Source organism: Cydia splendana, chromosome 6 (assembly GCF_910591565.1).
Source record: "Cydia splendana chromosome 6, ilCydSple1.2, whole genome shotgun sequence".
Classification (NCBI taxonomy): domain Eukaryota; kingdom Metazoa; phylum Arthropoda; class Insecta; order Lepidoptera; family Tortricidae; genus Cydia; species Cydia splendana.
Window position 1 is genome coordinate 22,048,207 of NC_085965.1, and position 22,705 is coordinate 22,070,911.

The 22,705-nt window shown below is 38.3% G+C and overlaps 2 protein-coding genes across 2 annotated transcripts; both read right to left on the reverse strand.

Moving 5' to 3' along the window:
* Positions 1-601: 601 nt before the first annotated feature.
* Positions 602-4,347, reverse strand: LOC134791624 (uncharacterized). Its single transcript, XM_063762672.1, has 3 exons — positions 4,331-4,347; positions 3,482-3,633; positions 602-2,359 (listed from the first exon to the last, which is right to left on the reverse strand). Exons 1-3 carry the CDS (start codon positions 4,345-4,347, stop codon positions 951-953), a joined length of 1,578 nt encoding a protein of 525 aa, XP_063618742.1. The 3' UTR covers positions 602-950.
* Positions 4,348-4,947: 600 nt separating this feature from the next.
* LOC134791625 (uncharacterized) lies at positions 4,948-13,717 on the reverse strand. The gene is made up of 4 exons (XM_063762673.1): positions 13,340-13,717; positions 12,758-12,982; positions 6,197-6,466; positions 4,948-5,247 (listed from the first exon to the last, which is right to left on the reverse strand). The coding sequence occupies exons 1-4, from the start codon at positions 13,547-13,549 to the stop codon at positions 4,948-4,950; spliced, it is 1,005 nt and encodes a 334-aa protein (XP_063618743.1). The 5' UTR covers positions 13,550-13,717.
* Between the last annotated feature and the right edge of the window lie 8,988 nt (positions 13,718-22,705).

A 22,705-nucleotide genomic window follows, 5' to 3' on the forward strand; every position in this document is an offset into this window, starting at 1 on the left:
CGTATAACATTTTTTGCCATATTTCATTTACTGATAACGTAAAGTTTTACATACTTTTTATAGCTAGTACGCAGGCCTACTGCTTTTGCTAGCTATTTTATTCTAGGGAGGTCGCAGTTCTAACCTAACCTAACCTATTTTTTCACGGATTTCGTTCTGCGGGGACCGCAGTTCAAACCTAACCTAAACCACTTTTTTGATAGAATATTTTATTCTACGGAGGGTCAAAGTTCTAACCTAACCTAACCCTCCTTTTGTTAGGTAGTTATTCGTTTGTGCGGAGTCGCAGTTCCAACCTAACCTAACCCATTTAGGTCATGCAACTATTATGCTAAATAAATAATTATGTGATGTCACTTGTTATAACAAATAATATGCTTTAGAGTATGTAATAAATATGGCAATGTATATTAGACGAAGTGTAAATATACCTTATGACCATTATACCAATAATAACATTATGTATACTGTTAATTAGGTATTACAGTAGTATGCCATTTATTACGTTATTCAAAATAACGATATATCAAACTATAATATATGAAAAGTAATTATAACAAATGTAATGCACCCCATTTTGATCCATGTTCATTCACTGATATCTATGTGTTAAAATTGTTAAATATGAAACGGTGTCGTCACGCCATCTAGCCGAGAATAGGCTAAAGGTGTGTGCGGCATCTATTCGAGAATGACTTTTTCTTGAATTCCGAGGCACGTTTTTTCCTTAGACTTTATTCGTCTTATACGAAGTTACATATATATGTCTTTGCTAATACATATCTGAGTATTTGACTTGAACATAGTGTCGTTCCGTTATCGGATTTTTTCCGAATTGGCCAGTCAAAAATTATTGGCTAAAAATACTAGTGACTCTGTGAGCGAACCCCACATCTGTAGTTCTTATAGTATAGTGTATAGTGTGTGTGTGTAGTGTGTGTATAGTGTATTCACTTGTTCAACATGCGGCCCACAATCGATTCAACTAGTGCTACCAGGTCAATTTTAGGAATCACACACACTGGTTCACTACTTGGCTGATTCACTGAAACACTTGAACTAGGGCCGATTATATCGTTTAAGAGTTCCTTTTGAGTTCCTGGCAGTTTTGAGGTATCACTAACTAATGCTTGAGTGTCTTGTACTTCAGTAGGTTCTAATTTAGTCTTTGTATTAGGTTGGACGTCATTATTGTCCTCATCATCACTCAAAACTATACATTCTTGTTTTATAACAGTTTCAGCATTTTCACTCACTGTTTTTCTATCTTCAGCAGTAACAGCTTTTGGTGAATCGTTATTAGTAACTAAAATTGAATTTATTTCACTTGCAACTTGTTTTTGTACTTCAGATGACCGCATTTGAGTTCTTATAGTATGATGTTGAATTTCTTTTTCATAATCATGGGTAAATTCATTATCATGTTTTACGCCCAGGGTTTCAACATCATCAGTCGCAATATTCAACGAATAACCTGCAAACGTAATTGCAGAAATACTTTCTCTTGCAGTTTCTTCATCAAGACCAGAATTCGTTTCACTTGCCAGTAGTTTTCGTAACACACTATATGAAGTAGTAGTATTTTGTTGTTTTTCAGTTGGTTGTATTGCATTTTCTGTATCAAACAGCTCTTCTTTATCAGCTATGGCTCCAGCACAGCTAGCACTTTCAATAATTTCTTTTTTTATAGTGACAGATTCATTGACTTCATTCACTTCCCTTGTAGTTTCTTTAGAAGCGTCTACTGAAGCACCCACTTCTTCATCACAATTCAGATTCATGTAATTACTCCCATTACTATCGTCACAAAATGATGACATGGAATTTAAGACGATAGAAACTCTAAATTTCTTCCTGGATGCCGCAACTTCTTCCTCATTATTCTTTCTTTTACTAGCAGATACTGCTTTATTTATGAATTCCGTATCAGAGATTGATAGGGACTCGTATATGACATGTGCCTTATCGTCTTCATCATCATCACCGTCACTAGTCGACATATAAGATGGATTCTCATTTGGAATTACTGGGTTTTCTCTAAAATCATCAATATTACTTACATTACTAAACTTGTCTTGAGTTTTTTTGACAAGTTTGACAAATTCATACATCTCTTGCAATTTTTTGTCACAACTTCGGCAAACTGTTTGTGGTGTGGTATCTTTGTTGAAATCTACTTCTACATTCATGTCATTCATGATAAGTATAATTTTGTCGGTTGTTACGTAAGGTTTGTCGTGGGTGAGCTGGTGGCAATCGTTCCGGATCTCCCCACAAAAGCAGCACCAGTTGAAGACAATGCCTTGCAGGATGACGCGGGTCGCGGAATCTTCACGAAGACTGCCCAACGGGTCAGCATCTAGAAAAACGGCAATTTATTTGATTGGTTTGTAAAATAATATCTTTTTTTACCTGTAAAGCAGCGGTCGCCAACAGGCGGCCCGCGAACCTCTCACTTGCGGTCCGCGAGCCTCCCTCGCTATTTTGTATGTAATATTGACAAACGACAATGTCTGATAAAGTCATAAATATTAACAAAGTGCGGCCCGAGTCAACGACAATATTCTGCCTGTATTACTGCAATGTTCTGCCATCAGATTGCAGCACTAGCACCTATCGTAAACCATAGTGTAACTTATAATCTGTTCGGAAAGAGAATAGTCGTGGAATGTATTGGGCCCCATACATTCCTCGACACTTATCCGCACAATCTCTGCATACATACTGTGCCTTTAAATTTTTGTTTCCAAGATTTCACAGATAATAAATTGAAATTTAACGATTTATTTCAGGTATCCCCTATGTCCGTAAGTAAGATTATAACGCGAAAATCGAAATTTATAGCTGGTCAAGCAGATCTTGTCAGTAGAAAAAGGCGGCAAATTTGAAAAATGTAGGCGCGAAGGGATATCGTCCCATAGAAAATTTGAATTTCGCGCCCTTTTCTACTGACAAGATTTGCTTGACCATCTATAGTTATTTGTCTCTTCATCGCTCGAATATGCAAGAGTGATAGAGACCTTAGTTAACCAAAATTAGATTTACTTGTTTCGCGGTAGACCCACAGATTGTGATGGATTGTGGTAGTGGCGCCACCTACGCAGAGTTTCGCGTAATATTCCCTATTGAGAAAATAATGTATTTATGTTTCTATTTATTATCGTCATCTAGAACACACAACCTAAGTCTTATTTATGGAGCTGGGACTAAGTCGATTTGTGTAAGATTCATACTAATATTATAAAGGCGAAAGAGTCCCGGGGAAGGACATAGGATAGTTTTTATGTCGGAAATCATCCCTGAAGAGAGTGCAAAGGGGGGTGGAATTGAAAGAGTTAATGAATTACCTAGTAATTGAAGTAAGCAATGCGCGAATTGAATGATTGCTATTAGCATTATCCAGGCGCTATACCTACTTTAGCTGCTGTCACTAATTCCACGCAGACGAAGTCGCGAGAAGCTAGTTTTCCTATATTCATACCTGAGCTGTTTTCTGTTGTCAAATCGTAAGAAGTCTGCTGCTGAGGCGTCGAGCTAGTCTCTCCAGTCTCCGGTCCTCGGCCTTTCCCCTTTTCTTTCCATGAGCTCCTTCCCTTTAAAAGTAAGTTAACATACAACTCCTGCTTTAACCTCCTGAGACTAAATGTACATTACAATGTACATAATCGAGCAATCTAATTTAAACCTTTCATGAACCAAATAAAGTAGCATTTCTTTAGTTTCATTGCTTTTTAAAACAAACGAAATTCGTTCCAAATTGGAATAAGGTTCAAATTAGAAATATGAAAACTTTATATGCTGGGTCTTACGAGGTTAATGTTTCCTTCATTATTAAAGTGTAATTTTAGAAATTCCACACTAATATTATAAAAGCAAAAGTAACTGTAGTCTGTTTATTACCTATTCACGTTTATACCGCTGAATCGATTTACATGAAATCTGTATGAGACTTATAGAGATATTTTGAGTCCCGGCGAAGGAAAAAGTATTTAGGAAAAAGATTTATCCCATCAAAAACATTTTCATGTAAAATATATATGCCCTAACCACAGAATAAATAATAGTACTACCGTATAGAAAGGCCACTTCTTACAAAACTGAAGTTTGACAGCGATTCAGGGACGAATCATGCTGTCCCTTTCTAATGTATGGCACTGTCCCTTTCGGCTATCAAGCTATTCAAGTCATTATCTTATCTGTGGTCGTGCACGCAAAAGGAGGTCAAGTGGTGCCAACCCTAATATTTGCTCGGAGCAATGCTGAGCCGAACGGAGCCGAGTTTGCCCAAAGTCAGGAGTGTCTCCCCACTGTCCTAACAACACCAACTTACACCACCACCATCACCATCTTAATCATTACTTTTCGGTTATGCTAGTTGTTATAGTAACGAAACGGCCAAGCCACATATTTAGCAATAATAAGTTTTTAGCACAAATTTCATTTTTGGTACAAGCTTTTATCGCCGACTGTACTTTTCTTATGACAGACAACTAATACTCATCGAGACAATTCTTAAAACCCCTAACACAATTAGGTTGCGTTGTTTCATCACAGAGTTCCTATGGCCACCTCCTGTCTCCATCATCAGATCAGCTCGATGGTACCATAATATTGCATTGTCATCCATACATGCATGCAAAATTTCAGCTCAATCGGAAACCGGGAAGTGGATCAAATTTAACTTGCAGGATTTGATTACAGACAGACAGACAACGGTCAGGTGAAACTAAATAAAAGCTTGTAAAATAGCAATTTATTACTACGGCAGTTGTAGGTAGGTACATGGAAATACTATCTCTACGCAGAAAAAGTCGCGGACAGAAACTAGTTTCCAGTAATCATGGAGTGTCAGTTGTTTTTGAGAATATTCCCGCAAATACAATTAATTTTCCCGATAATATTGGGAATTTACTCATTGTCAAAGTAAAACATGAAACAATTCGGTCTTTAAGGTAATCTCAATTTTAACGCCCAGAAAAAAAAATATCCTAAAAAAATACCAACTTTTTTGCGAGACTTCTGATGCGATTTTAGACTCTTCTGCATATTATTCAATTTTTTCTTAAGACTTTTAACGGTTATTTTCGATGTTAACTCTTTGTTATATTTCTCTAACAGCTGCTGGTAGCCGCGCCTCTTCAATTTTACATCCTTGTAATTTAAGTGTTGACTATCCCACAAGTATGGGAACTCTTGTGCCAATTCCAGTATTGGGTCTTTTTTCGCTATGGGTGATGGGCGACCAAACTGGAACAATAAAATATATATTGGTTACTGAACAACTTGAGATTTTTACTAAATATAAATAAATAACAACAGTATTATCAGTATCACAGAATAAATAGTACTACCGTACAGAAAGGACACTTCCTACAAACCCGAAGTTTGACAGCGGTTCAGGGTCGAATCATGCTATCCCTTTCTAATATATGGCACTATCCCTTTCGGCTATTTAGAGTTGTCAAAATTCAAGTGATTATCTTATCTGTGATCGTGCGCGCAAAAGGAAGTCAAGTGGTGCCAACCCTAATGATTGCTCAGAGCAATGCTGAGCCGAAGGGAGCCGAGTTTGACCGAAGTGAGGAGTGTCTCCCCACTGGTATTATTAAATACTTACTTAAATAATACTATTGGGTTATGGAGCTCTCCGGGCGAGCTCGGATTTATGCCTACGAATCTCTTCCCGTTCACGGTACAAAAGCAAACCAAGCCAGTTGGTTGCCACACGCGCTCACGCACGTATGTCGCGTCGCCGCGCGCTCGAATATGGTTATGCGAAAGAAATGTCTTCGTCACGAACAAATGACACAGCTTGTAGTGTGGATGGATGCAGAAACAATAAAACTAGTAAAAAATATAGTTTTTGCTCTTCCGATAGATAGGAAAAGTAAGTAGACATTCTCAATGTACCTACTTACTTACACCTATTGTTAGTATTTTTAATTACGATCGATCGTTGCAAGCCAAGTTCTCTTCTCTCTCTTCGTGGTCGTGACCTCATGTCTGAGGGACGTGACTCCTACGGGTTATTCTTCCTACCACTGGTCTCCAGGGGCTCCAGGCCTCTCGATCTTCGGCCATAGGTGGTATTATTAATTGGTAATATTAATTAATATACCAGTGTTAATTAAAAAACATTAGAACGGATGTGCGAGAAATAAAGTTTATATAATAATTAAAAAACAAAAATACCAACCTGACCGGCATACGCCACATCGTGCTTCATACGCCTGGTCAAATTGTAAAAGCTCCTCTTGAGATCCTCCATGGTCAGTGGCACTGACGACTCCCTGTTGTATTTCTCTAAAAACTGCTTATAGCTAAGCTTTCTTACACTTTGAATTCTGAAGTTCAAGTCTCGACAGTCCCACAGGCATGGGAACTCTCGGGCCATTTCCAGAAATCGGTCTGTTACCGGCTCCGAGGTTACTGGCAATTGGCAACTTGTTGCATTATTGGTTCCAATCTGAAATAATGAAATAACTTACTTTGGTTTCTGAACGATTGAGATTTTTATTTAAAAACGTCCCATACAACCATTTCCAGTCGCCGTTACGACGCGGTGTTGACACATCTTGTGTCGACACCGTCTGTTTCGGTCACAATTCCAGTCGCAGAGTCGTCGCCGTGTCGACACAGTTACCAGAAATGGGGAAGGGTCGACACATGACACAAAGTGACATAAAGTGTGGTCGCCGTGTGCACACATTGTTTCGGGTTTGCGACTACTTTATGCCAAAATCATTCGTTCATTCGTTCATTTTGTTCCTGTCAAATGGAAACTGTCAGATGGAAAATACTTAAATAAAAATAAGTGACATTAATACGCCATCTCTAAAACGGATTACAAGACGTAATTATATATTGTTTGCATTTATATTACAATATGACTTAAATTATTATGGGGAATTAAACTGCTCGAGTGATTTGATAAACTAAGTGTAATATAATCAACGCGCCACCACATTGTTTTAGTTTAGCCGGAAATGAAATTGTTTACTTCTCAGTGCCTGTGTTCATAACTATATTATTTGAAGCATTTTTAGTACTTCGATGCGTATACTATACTTAAATAACAGAAATAACGCTTTACATACTACGAAACTTGTTAATTATGATGTATAAATATGGTTTAAGGCTGAGAAATATTGCAGTCACAAAGTAGTTGCAATGTTTCGACTTTGTGTCGACTCTGTGTTGACACATGACACGCGCTGTCAAAAGTAATAACAAAGTTACTGGTATGTTACTGGATTTGCAAAATGGCTCCTTGTTTTGATTTGTTTTCAGATATTCTCAAAGTGTAAAAATGCCGTGGTCAGAGATGGGCATTAATCGATTAACTGTTTATTCGACTAATTAATGGAATAAAAAAAGTTAATTCTCAAATTTTAATCGCGATTAGTTTAGTCGACCTAACATAGATTGAAATTGAATTAATCTGAATATTAATCGAATAAATTATCGATTAAATCTCGATTGAAAGTTGACAGGGGGCCATTTTTGTACGTAAAAATAATAGAAATGTCTTGCATGCCGATGGTAGCAAAACACTTTGTCATAAAAGTCGAGATGGGTGTCGATATATAGGTTTTAGGGAGTGCCGATTTCGGAAATAATGACCATTTTGGAATCCGAAATGGCGGCCATGCACTGTGTCATAAAAGTCGTCATGGATGTCGTTTTATACGTTTTAGGGGGCCCCAATTTTGAAAATGATGACCATTTTGGAATCCAAAATGGCGGCCATGCACTATGCCATAAAAGTCGTCATGGGTGTCGTTTTATAGGTTTTAGGGGGCGCAGATTTCGAAAATGATAACCATTTTGGATTCCAAGATGGCGGCCATGCACTATGTCATAAAAGTCGTCATGGATGTCGTTTTATAGGTTTTAGGGGGCCCCGCTTTCGAAAATGATGACCATTTTGGAATCCAAAATGGCGGCCATGCACTATGCCATAAAAGTCGTCATGGGTGTCGTTTTATAGGTTTTAGGGGGCGCAGATTTCGAAAATGATAACCATTTTGGATTCCAAGATGGCGGCCATGCACTATGTCATAAAAGTCGTCATGGATGTCGTTTTATAGGTTTTAGGGGGCCCCGCTTTCGAAAATGATGAACATTTTGGAATCCAAAATGGCGGCCATGCACTATATCATAAAAGTCGTCATGGGTGTCGTTTTATAGGTTTTGGGGGGCGCAGATTTCGAAAATAATAACATTTTCAATTTAAAAATGGCGGCAATGCACTATGTCATAAAAGTCGTCATGGATATCGTTTTATAGGTTTTAGGGGGCGCAGATTTCGAAAATGATGACTATTTTGGATTCCAAGATGGCGGCCATGCACTATGTCATAAAAGTCGTCATGGATGTCGTTTTATAGGTTTTAGGGGGCGCAGATTTCGAAAATGATGACTATTTTGGATTCCACTTTTATGACAAAATACGTAGCCGCCATCTTGGATTATAAAATGATCATCGTTTTCGAATTCTGCACTCCCTAAAACCTATAAATCGACATCCGTGACGACGCAAGTTATCTTTATTTTCAGATCTAACAAATTGCTACAGAATACAAAGGACAAAAAAGAAGCGAGGAGGTAATGAAACAAGCAAAAATACAGATGATTCCTCGACGCAATTGGGTGATTCTTAAATTGTGTCCAGATTTTTTTTGTCATAAAAGTTTATATTTTTCACATATTACTCTCACAAGTTCCGTGACATTTCGACCTTGTAATTTTTTAAGTAAATGTTTTTGTTTATCTATGAGGATCTCACTAGAATAGTATAATCAAGGTATGTTTATATTTGATGAATGAAATAGTAACGCAAAAAAAAAATATATTTGTGTCTTATATTCCTGCCGAAGACTTTTATTTTACCTTTTCCTTCTACACAAGTTTGGCCAAGTAATAAGAATTTAGGGCTCTCAATTTTATTTTGACTTCTACAACAGTAAAGCTACGAGGCCATGTTTGGTATCGTTTTCGTATAAATTCGCAGTACCAAATTTAGTTAAGGTATCACATTGACACCATTCCGAAGTAAAAACATATAAACTTATTAAAATACTTTCTTTTAAACTCCTCTTCACGCTTAAACTGCTGAACAGTTTTAATTTAAATTTGGTACACATATATTTTGAGTCCCGAGACAGCATATAATAAGTTATCTCAAAAATCATCCTTTAAAGGTGTGAAATGAGGTGTAGGGGGGAATTCAGAATTGACTTCTTGAAGTTAATACTGTTTAAGTTTAGGTTTGAAGTCATGTTTTTTCATCATTTTTAACTAAATCAAAGATGTAGACCATCCCAAATTTCATATAAATCGGTTCAGCTGTTATTGATTTCCCGTACAAATTTCCACGCCACTTTTCACACCTTCAAAAGATGATTTTGGTTATAAGATCTATCCTATGTCCTGTTCCGGGACGCAAACTATTTCTATACCAAATTTCAACGAAATCGGTTCAGCGGTTAAGCGTCAAGAAGAGTTTCAAAAAAACCGGCCAAGTGCGAGTCGGACTCGCGTATTAAGGGTTCCGTACATTAAGTCCGACTCGCGCTTGACTGCACATTTCTAATAGGTTTTCCTGTCATCTATAGGTAAAGAACTATTTTGTGTATTCAGACGGACATACATACAGACGCACGAGTGATCCTATAAGGGTTCCGTTTTTTCCTTTTGAGGTACGGAACCCTAAAAATATTTATTTTTATTTTGTGGAATGGTGTCAATGTGATATCTTAAATGGATTCAGCACCCCAGATTTATACGAAAACGATACCAAACACGGCCTAGCACCTTCACTGATATAGATATATCAAGATAAAATTGAGAGCCCTAAATAAACTTTCAAGAGCGGATATCTCAAAAACTATTCAACATATCGAAAAAATTGACTGAATAAACTTGTAACAAATTAAATTAACTTTCATTTTGTATAAGTGGCCATGTCGCTGAGATGCATAGTTTCCGAGATATAATCGAAAAACGGGAAAATGGGACCTTCAAAGCCCCCTCTCTCCCCCCCGCTCAAGGGCTACGGCCGGGGACTTTTGATATGTTCACCTCCTAACTTGTCAAACCGAGTTACGGAGTCAAAAATTGTGTTCCGAGCATTTCCCTCTACAACTTTTGGAGCATTCGTTGCCTGACCTAAGTAGCTTATTGAATTTCTTTAAAAACTGTTCTGTAAAAGGTTGACGGGTGTTGGGTGTTTATATGGTTTCTGTCGATTATTATCATTTGCATTGCCCATGATGACTTACTAGAATTACGAGCACACGAGACACTAATAGTAGTTTGACAAACCTTGGTTTTCAAGAGGTATTTTATATTGACATTTGCTGTCACAAATTTGCTGTCAGATTTAGTCGCAAACCGCACGCAAAGTGCACACAAATGTGTCGACACCTTGTTACGGAAAAGTGTAGACACGGCGACGACACTTTGTTTCGAAACAATTCTAGACACATTGTGTGGACTCTGTTACGACACATCTGACATTTAGTTACCACTTTGTGATTCTGCGACTGGAATGGTTATATGGGGTGTGCGCTTGATCACTTTTCTTTTAGTGTATGCCATTATAATTGATTAAGTATTTAAGTACATAAAACACAAATAAAATATTTAATAAAACAATTTAGATTTATTTCAGTAAATTTTTATTGGAATCTAAATATAGTTTCTCATTTCTTAAATGCTGTTGTTGTTTGGCAACATGAATCTAGTATATAACTAGATTTGCCATGAAAGGTGGGGGGAAGCGACCGAACAGGATAGTCGTATGTATCTTTCAGTAGGAGTAGCAGCGAAAGAGCTATTATTGTTTGTCCTTGTCACAGTCTCAGATTTTATTTGTTCGCCACCGTAAATTTAGGATGGATTATGGTGGGCAACAAATAAATTCGACCAATCATAGTGTCGCATTGCGTATGTTTTGTCCCTCACGAAGGCACGCGTATGCCACGTCTATAGGATCCTACCTTCTAAGTTTGGCAATCATCAACTTTTCACCAGAAACTTCCTTGCACAGCTATACCAGTACGGTTACCATCAGTTTGTCACTGACATAAACGAAGTCGAGAACGTAATTTACTTTCTATACATCCCGTTTGCACTAATATGCGAGTGCGAGCGAGATGTATAGAAAGTAAATTACGTTCTCGACGGCGTTTATGTCAGTGACAAACTGATGGTAACCGTACAGGTCTATGGAACTCGGATTTATGCTTACGAATGTCGTCCCACCAGCGGTACAAAAGCCAGCTAGTTTGTTGTCTTCGTTACGAACAAATAACACAGCCTGTAGTGTGGATGGATGCAGAAACAACAAAACAAATAAAACATAGTTTTTCCCTCTTTTGACAGATGAGGAAAAGTAAATACCTAGACATTCTCAATATAGGTACTTACACCTACTGTTATTATTTTTACGTCACCTTAGGCCCGTGAGTGGGATTTTCTTCCCGCTACGCGAGAAGAAAATCACACTTCCTGGCCAAGGCAAGACGTAAAACTTTAGACAAACCACGGGCGATAATTCGTAAAGGCCCAGATCGCAGGCCCTCATCTTCGGTTCGGGCCACAAACACCTGCGATCTGGAGCATTTACGAATTCACCCCCCTAGGTATGTAATGTACTATTACGATAGTTACAAGCCGCGTAGGTGCTATTAAATTGTTTTAAAGATGTAAGTAGGTAATGTTTTTACGACATATTTATACTTAGATATCTAAGAGGCAAGTCTTTGAAAGAAGCGTCGGCAACCCTAGCGTTGTCTCGGCGCGCGCTGTGCTGGGAGCGGCGCGCTGAAGGTCATTCCATTGTATTTTTGTGTAGGTATCAAAACGGTGAAAACGGTAGGTACAACGGGACGACACTACAGTATTGCCACTTTTTAATTTCTACTCTGAATAGAATAGAATATGTTTATTGCTCACATATTGATCTTACTCTACAAGTACAATAAGGTTACAACATGTTACAAGGGCATTGCAAATACACGTGCATATAAAATATCTATACACATAAGAAAGGTACACTATAATTTATCTATTTATCTATTTCTACGCCTATTAAATATAACAAAATTATTATTTTATTATCTTTGAATTATACTTATTTTCATTGAAAAACTCTTTTTTTGATTTGCGTTTTCTTTGAGATAAGTATCGGTTTGTAACTATGGCTGTTGTGGCTATGGCTATACTGTGAAATAAACTATCGCCCCGCAGTAGCAGTATTCTCGAACCAGTACGACATTCAAACCTCCAAGAAAAGAGTGTATTCCCATCTAAAAGGCCGGCAACAAACTTGCAACTCTTCTGGTGTTGCAAGTATCCAAGAGGGAGGGTAATTGCTTACCAATCTTACCATCAAGCTATTTGTCCGATTGTTTGCCTCTTAAATAATAAAAAAAATCAGTACCAACATTTTTTTTTGACGGAGTGGGAATGCATTTACGCACAGTGTGTGGGACTCGCCGCTCCTTATCCCTCTCTTGGCGAGAGGGGGGTAGAATTTGGCCCCACCCACTAAACCCACTCCGGCATTTCACCCTCTTTGCCGTTCGTGAGGGCGCACTGGGATTGACGTCATAACGTCATGAAATACCAACCAAGGACAATATTAAATACCAACCTCACCAGCATTCGCCAAATGGTACTTCATACGATTGAGCATATTGTAAAATGTCTTCTTCAGACCCTCCATTAATTATAAAAACAAAAATACCAACCTTACTGGCATGCGTCAAACGCCTGGTCAAATTGTAAAAATTCTTCCTGAGATCCTCCATGGTCATTTTCACTGGCGACTCTCTGTTGTACTTCTCTAAGAGCTTCTCATAGCTGAGCCTTCTTACATATCCATTTCTGTAGTTCAAGTCTCGAGGGTCCCACAGAGATGGGAACTCTTGGGCCATTTCCAGAAATCGGTCTGATTTCGCATTATTGGCTACAACCTGAAATAATAAAATATAACTATATTGGTTAGGTGGGAAGACCCTAATAGTTCCACAGTAATAGTAGAATTCAGTTTTTTTTTTCATAGTGTGGTTCATTTATGTGAGAAAAATAAGCCATTATCAACTCAACAGCCTCAAAATTGCATATAATATAAACGAACTTCTCTAGACGAACTATAATGAGAATGAGCTATTACTTATTCTGTGCTTTTTGGAAACTCTCTGATACTACCACATCTGTCGCCGCGTTTATTAATGAGGATGTATTAGACAACAAGACTAGCAGTTGATATTGAAGAAAATATCTGGGTTGAAGATACATAGAATGTAACATTAATTTGTTGTGCGACTTACCAACTGTCGCATACTCGAGGTTGTTATAAGCCCGGACACCCTTTGCTTCAGTGTTTCCATGTCCATTTGGTCACCTTCTTTGTTGCACATCTCTAAAAGCTGTTCAAGACAGCGCGCCTTCAACTCCTCATTCAAGAAATGAGGGTTATTTGTGTCATAGAGACACGGAAAGTTTTTTACCAAGACCTTCCACTGGTCAGACTGCGCCATGGCGTTATACTTTTGCTATCATTCCTCAGGCCTATTGCCTCGAATAGAAACTTGTGCACAGAACGTTAATAAATGAACATAGACAATTTGGTTTAACAGAATATTCGATATTAAAAACAGCATAAACAATTTGTCTAAAATCTAAATAAAATAAAATAATATTGTGATACAAAGTCGCGAGTCTGAAAGTCAAACTGACATAACAACAACAGTGAGCATGACAGACATGACAGTATCAGCAATGTTGCCAACGATCGATGTGAGGTCGTGGTATGTTAGGGCCGGTACAGACGACTGCAACTTGTATCAAGCGATTTACATTCTCGCGCGAGCCATGAGACGAGCCGCGAGCCGCGCCACGAGACCACCGCTTACACTCTCGTCTCGTGGCTCGGCTCGCAGCTCGTCTCGTGGCTCGCGCGAGAATGTAAACGGCCTATTACTTTCTTTTGAAATATTGGGGAAAAAAAGTAATTATAAATATGTAGCGCAATCCCAAGCCCCCGAAGTGGGCTTTGAACGGGCTCGATGAACCTCAAAATAGCATGAATCTAGTATTAAAACTGGATCTGGCTTGAGGGTGGGGAGAAGTGACCGAACAGGATAGTCTTATGTATCTTTCAGTAGGAGTAGCAGCGAAAGAGCTATTATTGTTTGTCCTTGTCACAGTCTCACATTTTATTTGTTCCCCACCGTTTTTTTAGTATGGATTATGGTGGGCAACAAATGTATTCCACCAATCACAGTGCCGTATTTGCATATGTTTTATCCCTCACGGAGGCACGCGTATATATACGATCCTACCTTCTATGCAAAATAGTTATACTTGGTCAAGCAGGCTCCAATTTCACCACGGTGACAGGTGCGACAATTGTAAAACATCACTGTTGCTGACGTCACAGGCATCCATGGGCTACGGTTACCGCTTACCATCGGGCGGGCCGTATTCCTGTTTGCCACCATCATTGTTTTATTAAAAAAAACTTTATTATATCGGAAAAAAACAGATATTTCTCTTGCTAAGTTTATGACAATTGTCACAAGAAACACTACAATTGTCACGAAATTCCGACATATAACTCATTACCTGTCAAGAATTACCTACAATTCTTCTAAATCTTGACAATTGTCAGAAACTTCGCAAAAGAAATATCTGTTTTTTTCCGATATAATAGTTTTTTTAAATAATACAATGATGGTGGCATACAGGAATACGGCCCGCACGATGGTAAGTGGTAACCGTAGCCCATGGATGCCTGTGACGTCAGCAACAGTGATTTTACAATTGTCGCACCTGTCACCGTGGTGAAATTGGGGCCAGATCTTGTCAGTAGAAAAAGGCGGCAAATTTGAAAAATGTTGGTGCGAAGGGATATCGTCCCATAGAAAATTTGAATTTCGCGCCTTTTTTTACTGACAAGATTTGCTTGCTGCGGGCTTAGCAAGGTTGTACGACAAGGTAGTTATCACGCAATAGGTGTGGATAAAACGGCCGTTATCGTCGGTTTTATCATCCATACTATGGTTGCAGACGATATATGGAGTTATCCACATTTGACAGCGGTAGATGATAGAAGACAATTTGCATAACATGGTCGTTGGATAAGATGTGGATAATTTGACAGATTGTCCCATTTTGACAGTTCAACTTAGTTAATTTTAACTACGTGCTTCTTAGATGACGATAAGCCTTGTCGTGAAAGCAAAAGTAGTGAATAATCATATTTTAAGGTATAAATTACAGGTAAATATCAGTTTTTCTATGATTATATTGAGAGTTATTAGTTACAATGTTCCGCTGTATATAATATTGTCAATATTTTCTTCGCAGGGAAGTCAAATTTTATTATTCCTACTCGCGGCTGCTGTTGAAGAAAAATATCGTAAACAGCTTTAAGAAACACTTGCAGCCCATTTGATATGACGGACGAAGAGTTTCGGCATATTTACATGGTGCGTAAGGAGTGTGCAGTGCATTTACTTATGTGCCGAATTTAACGCCGTGCTTCAAAACGGTGATGGGTTACCTACCAAAACATCTCAAAGGTAAAGCTATAAAATTGCAGTGTTTCTTATAAAGTTAATATGTATTCTATGCATAGACCCTATTATATTTGAAATCATTGATTCTATGTAAAACAGACGTCTTAATGACAATGCTACTAAACTCTTCAATACTAGGTACCGGCCTCATTATTATATGTAAAAGTTAGTATGTTAAGATATCTGTTGTACAATCTCTTACTTATGCTACTAACCTACTAACAGAGGTTACTTAAGCTACTATTTACTTCAACATTCATATCCTAACCTCCAGGGGGAAAATCTACTTGACAAAATTAGATTTACAGTACCGGTCAATAACATATCACCTTTGTGTGTTTTTGTATGAACTTGTAGTAGGTTAGTTTGTAGATTTCATATTTTACTAGTCATTTTATATAAATATGCATGTTTTTCCAGAGATGAGACCTAGCTAGATTGATTTTTCGCCCCCGAAAACCCCCATATAGCAAATTTCATCGAAATCGTTGGAGCCGTTTCCGATATCCCCGAAATATATATACATATAAATAAATAAATATACAAGAATTGCTCGTTTAAAGGTATAAGATATTATGAATACTGAAATACTGTGAACTACAATAAGAGACTCAGCATATTACTAAAAAAGCTCTTTAAAAATAATGAAGTTGACCATACATTAAAACAAAAAACCTCTATGAAAAAATCATTACATAGACCAATTTTTCTCATCACTGGACAAGGAATACTACTAAACTACCTAAAGCTGTGGAAGTCACTCACAAATATAAAAAAAAGTTATACCGTAAAAGCATGGAGGTGATATATTATTGGCCGGTACTGTAATTAGGTACTTATTTGTTTTAGGTTCTAACAGTATACACCACACCAGCAGCACACCTACACCAGCAGCAGCAGCAGCTGCTGGTGTGTAACAGTTACACCTGCTAGCTGATGGCAATTAACTACCAACGTGGGACTAGTCAAGATCATGGCTTGTCCATTGGAGCACTACTGACTGGATTGGCCACACTACTGTAAGCCTGAACCTCGAGCAGTTTGTAGATGCTGTAAACAGAAGGTAAGTTCTTTTGAGCACTGAATTAAGTATTAGACATAAAAAACTGTGACTTTCCACAAGGACTGTCTTAGTAACTTTTCCTTTTTTGAATAAGTATGAGTGCGGCTGTATTATGCATTGAGATATGTACCTACCCATTGTTTGATAGTTATGTATGATAAGTAGTTATCTCTGGGATATATAATCTGGGAATGCAATACTTATTAGGTTTAACTAAGGCACCTAGTTCTAATGTGCTGCCTTGTTTAATGGATATTATTCCTGGCGATTGTTTAGTATATATCTTATCTTGAGTGCACTAGACTGCACTCATGTGAAAATACTTACTCCATCGCTGCCACATGAACCTACTTTTACTTATTTCCTTCTTTTTCTTCCAGAAAACTTCTCGTGGATCAAGGGAAAAATTAGAGAAGACGCTCCTAAAAAAACTTCCTAAGCATGCAAGCATGCACAAAACCGGCTCTTAATAAGCTTAATAAATACATATTTCGCCTATTACTATGTTTTACTATCACACAAATACCTACCTAATTTACCTATATTTCTATACAAGTAGAGACTAGTAAACATTCAAGACGGATAATCTTCACACAGAACACCATTCCCGGGCATGCTTCAATGTAGGTGTCACTTATTCTTATTTTTCATTTTAGCCTTATGCGTACAAAATTTGTGATATTATAGCTTCTAAATGTAAAATCCGACTCATATGCAGTATAGTACAATGAAAGCATAGGTAATAAAAACATTTTAGGCACGTTCTTACTTAAGAGGAAAGGGAGATGGCCGCTTCCGCTTCTCCATACAAACGTAGTCCTCATTTTCCTCTCTGGATATTGACATTATGGAAAATATTTTTACATAATTTAATGTATATTAACCATATATCTATGCCCCTACGTTCGAATTTTTGATTATTGTAAAAATTAGGAGCGGAAGACAGATTACATACAAATTTTTAAATGCTTCTAACTCTTATAATAATTAAAAATTAAAAAAAAAGAACAAACGTAGGGGCATGGCTGTAGTTGATGTTGATATGATATACAACAAATTGTATCAAAATATTTAATGTTATTATCCAGAGAGAAAAATGTGGACTACGTTTGTATGAAAAGACTAGTGAGTCTGGCGGTGAAAAGGTCAAATAAGAATATTCCTAAATGCTCTATTATGCTAATAAGTCTACTTTAGTGACTATAACTGCGGTCAGACTCAATACGCCAATAACTAATGTTGAATATTAAAAACTATGTTAAATTCCATTTAGGTAGATACAAGAATGACAATTCTCGTCACTTGTGGTGTTGTCAAGTCTTTTTTGTTTACTAAACTCTATAGATAAGTTAACAATTTCGGCTCTGTGCTAGAGAGAATATTATAAATGGGTAAATAAAACAACTATTGCCAAAAAATTAAACAAAGTTTATTTACACATTAAATATAGGTGTACAAACAAATCATTGGCTGCCGTACCCGGTGTGAAAGTGCCCATCATGCCAGCAGCTTTATCGCTGGATTACTATGAAGTATGAACAGCTTTTGTACCAGGAACGTCATATGGCGCCCGGGGCATGCACCAAATTTGCGCCTCCCCCCCCCCCCTCTCCGAAACGAAATGGGACCAACCCCTAAGTCGCGAAAAAAAATTTGGCTGTTTCATACATTTTGGCTGGTCCAATTTCTATGGGAGGGTAAACTATTTTTTTCGCGATTTCGAGGTTGGTCCCGTAGCAAAAGTTACTCAGTATAATCCCAAAACCTCCCTGGCAACGGGAATGTAGTTATTTTTTAGCCATCCTGTATATAGTATATAGTATATAGGAAGCCTCAGTAGTCCACATATCGATGAATGTCGTCGATAGACAACATGTCACAGATATGCAGCAGCAGCTATTGAAGCAGGTTCCGTCAACTACGGCTCATATGCGCCTGCCGGACAAAGGGCTAGCGATCCACTTGCATAATAGGTAGTCTATTGGACAGTCCATAAGATGGTAACATCGACAGGAGACCCCTAACGTAAGACGCGCTAACACTGGACACAACACAACTCTGAAGCACTTGGCCCGCTCGCCTTATAAAACGAAAGCATAGCAACTCCCGCCGAATATCCCTCTGCTTGATAGAAGTTTCTGGCATAGAGTATTCACACTACGGGATGGTGGGCGGTAGGGCGCTACCGTCGTCTTTCAAGGTCGAGTTCGATGCAAAAAGAGTTCCTAAAAGATCGTCTTTCTCTTTTGCGCTGTGGGCCAGATTACCATCCGCATTTCACACTTCACAGTGGTGGTAAATACGACTGACAAAAGTTTCCCTGCTGCCTTTGGCAAGGCGGAGAGGTAGTCTTTAGCCCATTTTGGCGCCCCCCCTTGGACGGCGCCCGAGGCACGTGCCCCCCCCCCCCCCCAACCCCCCCAGTTTCGCCACTGAGCGGGGGCCCTTACCATTCTGTCTGATTCGACGGCCTAACTTACGTTGTAAAACGCTTAATGATAATACTAATGAACTGAAAAGGTTGTTTGTTGTTTTATTTGTGGATAGGTATGACACATATATATATTTTTGGAATGGTCTTCTCACTAGCTTTTATTTGATATCCATATTATTGTATTATTGCTATTTCATAACTGCTCATCTATAAGTTTCGTTTCCAATATAAATAGAATGCTTAACGGCGCAGAAAAGATCAACATTCCTCTCAGACCTCCAACAAAAAGGGGCCAAACTGAAAACCAGCGCTGGACGCCAGTCTAGCACATGCTGAGCTTGGTACCCACGGCCAACATGTCTTGCTAAATGTAATTACCTATGTATAGAGTAGACAATAAGTTAGTACTTAACCTAGAATAACTTAGTACATACTTAACATAGAATTTATATGTAGGTATATGGTTTGTATTCCTAATATTTTTTCTACCATCAACTTATCATGTTTTGGCAATGGAGCATTCCATGCAATTGTCTACCGTTTGTCCCGTAGAAATGCAGATTTTCTGGAGATTTGCAGGTATAAGAGTTTCCTTTTCTATGACAAATGGTCAAACTTGCACGGACAATTAATCGCTTGCTTTAAATGGCGAAAAAAAAAGTCGCAACACAGGAAATAAAATGCGTTTGTACGGGACAGCTCGTGGAATGCTCCAATAAAGTGATTTCATTTCATATCATAAACTGATGAGGGCATTCAGAGTGTAGCCTTGAGGTTGCCAAGCCAAGCAACCAAGTCAGGTGTCACGGTCTTCAGGTCCTCAACAGGCCCAGGAGTGGAGGAGGAGTGGAGTGGGCAGCGTTGGAAGATATGCTAAGTGGTCTGCATTCTGCATTCGCAAAGTGGGAAAGCCGTCTATCTCCATTTGTGTGGCTGAATTGCAGCGGCCATGTCCGGTTCTCAGGCGGCACCAGATTTTCCGAGGAAGGTCAAACCCTTTTGGTTTTTTAGTTGGGTCAGATATACAGCAACTCCGAGCTGCCGAAGCTGACCATTCCGCTATCCACCTATCCGAAATATTAAAGCTGCTCAGGCTCCCAGCTGTAGCACAGGGTCGGCGGGCAGTCGGGCGGCAGAATTCCTCGTGGACAGGCATTGTGGGGTTATTCGTGATATTCTCAGCCTCCCTCTTCAACGCCTTGAGTCGTCGGATGTGAGGAGGGGCAATGTGACTCAATGCCGGCAGCCAGTGGCGGTTGTAGATCGGATAGTGCCTGAGATGCATCGCATGGTCTCGTTGAGCTTAACGTCCAATCTATGGGTATGTGCACTTTCAAGCCTCCAATATGTTATGACTGAAACAGAAACAAATTATATTAGATGAGGTCAGGCGCAGGCTAGTACTTACAGCGGTTCATTGGCAAATTATGTGAAATTAATGTCACTTTTAGAAAGCTCTCGTTTTTAAGCCAGGGGGATTTTTTTGTTACAGTTGTCCAAATTATCGATTGAAAATAAATTGAATTTTGTTCTAGTAATTATTTATCCGTTATTAAAGTTGTATTATGTATCAAGTGTAGTTCTGTACCACTTGCGTCATAAAAACAAACCAACGAACACCTTATTTATCAAAATGTATCTCAGATATTCTATGCTAGGGTAATATACGACACAAACATACCCACACACATACATAGGCTGCTAAAATCATTCCCATAGTCAGGTATAGGTACAATAGACCACTTTACCAAACACAAAAAAAATATTCCAGCTGCCAGCAGTAAAGAAACCAGCTTCTACTCCAAAGCCCTAACAATATAAATAAGTTTTTGGCAAAAATATAATTTTTGGTACAAGCTTTTATCGCTGACTGTACTTTTCTTTCAACAGGCAACTAATACTCCATGAGTCCATTCTAACAACACCAAGCACAATTAGTTTGCGTTGTTTTATCACAGTGTTCCCATGGCCACCTCATGTCTCCATCATCAGATCAGCTCCATGTCATCATAATATTGCATTTGTCATCCGATTTACATATTGTTATGTATGCAAAATTTCAGCTCAATCGGAAATCGGGAAGTGGGTCAAACTTAGCTGTCAAATGTATATGGCCAGCTTTAGTGCTAACATAACTGTTCCTAGTATTCCTATATTACCTACATGTTATAAGTAAGAATATTGTACGAGTAGGTATTATATTATTTTATAATCTTAGTAGAATAGGTACTAATACAATTTATTTGTATTGAATAAGGCCGGCGCCCCACTGCTGCGCACGCTACATCCACGGCCCACGTTTTAATACAAACCGTGGGCAAGCCCACGAAATTTTGTATAAGAACGTGGGTCGTGTACATAGCGTGCGCAGCAGTGGGGCGCCGGCCTAACTCTTGCAGGGAATTTGTAAGTTACTTGTGGGTATGGCTACTTTATTTATTTAATTTATAAACTTTATTGCACAAAAATATAGAATTACGTAAAAATGGCGAACTTAATGCCAAAAGGCATTATCTATCACCTACTAGTCAACCATAGAAACAAATATGTGACGTTCCACGGCAAAAGGTACCTTATGGCGGCTGGCGCTTACGTCGCATAGCGCCGCAATAATATTGGAGCGGCGTTAATAGTTAATAGCGTAAGCGCCAACCGCCATAAGGTACCTTTACCCGTGGGACGTCACATATAAACACTAAAGGTTGGTGCAAAAACCAATCAAAAAGCAAATGCAGTAGGTATATCTTAGATATACATACTAACATAAACATACATATATGTTATAAAAATAAATGTACTAATATGTATATGGGATGATAGACACTAGACGAGACATTTAGCAGATAACTACCGAGCATGACTACTCAAAAAACAAATTTTCTTGGGGCTTGTCTTACAGGTAGAGGGAGTGCATTCCATAGATAGGTTGCCTGAACGGCAAAACAATCATACATAAAACGGTTATGAAGAGGAAGGACTTAAAGTTTAAGTGAGCGGGACATCCGGAACGGGCATAAAAACTAAATACTTATTAATAATATTTTATCTTTGTGTCTTAGATTTATGGCATAAAGTGTGTCTTTTTCTTTTTCAATAAACTTTTATTCTTGCTACAAAACCAGCTTCTAGAATATACAAACAGAGTAAAAAAATATATAAGTTTTTAAAGTGAGGTCTACGGGTTTCAAAGATTTTAATATTTGTTAGAACCCTTAAGTATGCACTTTTTATGCAGTGTGAATAAATGTATGCATAGGTAGTGTTGTAGTGTAACTTTTACACATCATTATTGCCAAATCAACTTCCTGCAATTATAGTAGTGATAGAACAGGTTTTTAACAAACTTTTGTCACTTAGTAGAACATAATAGATAGAATGAGAAGAAATAGATATTAAGTGTCAATAATATTAAAAGGCACCAGAAACTTTTCATGATTTTAGTTTAAGAAAGGTGTACTTACATCTTCAATCCTTTCTTCTAGATCTTAGAACTTGTGTGCACTGTGCAGCATTGCATTTTGTATCTCTGGGTTCCGAGAGGCTCATGAATCTCCCTGTAGGTGTAGGCGAACAGGGGATGCTGAGTTATATATTTGGCTAGCATTTTCTTGTGCGC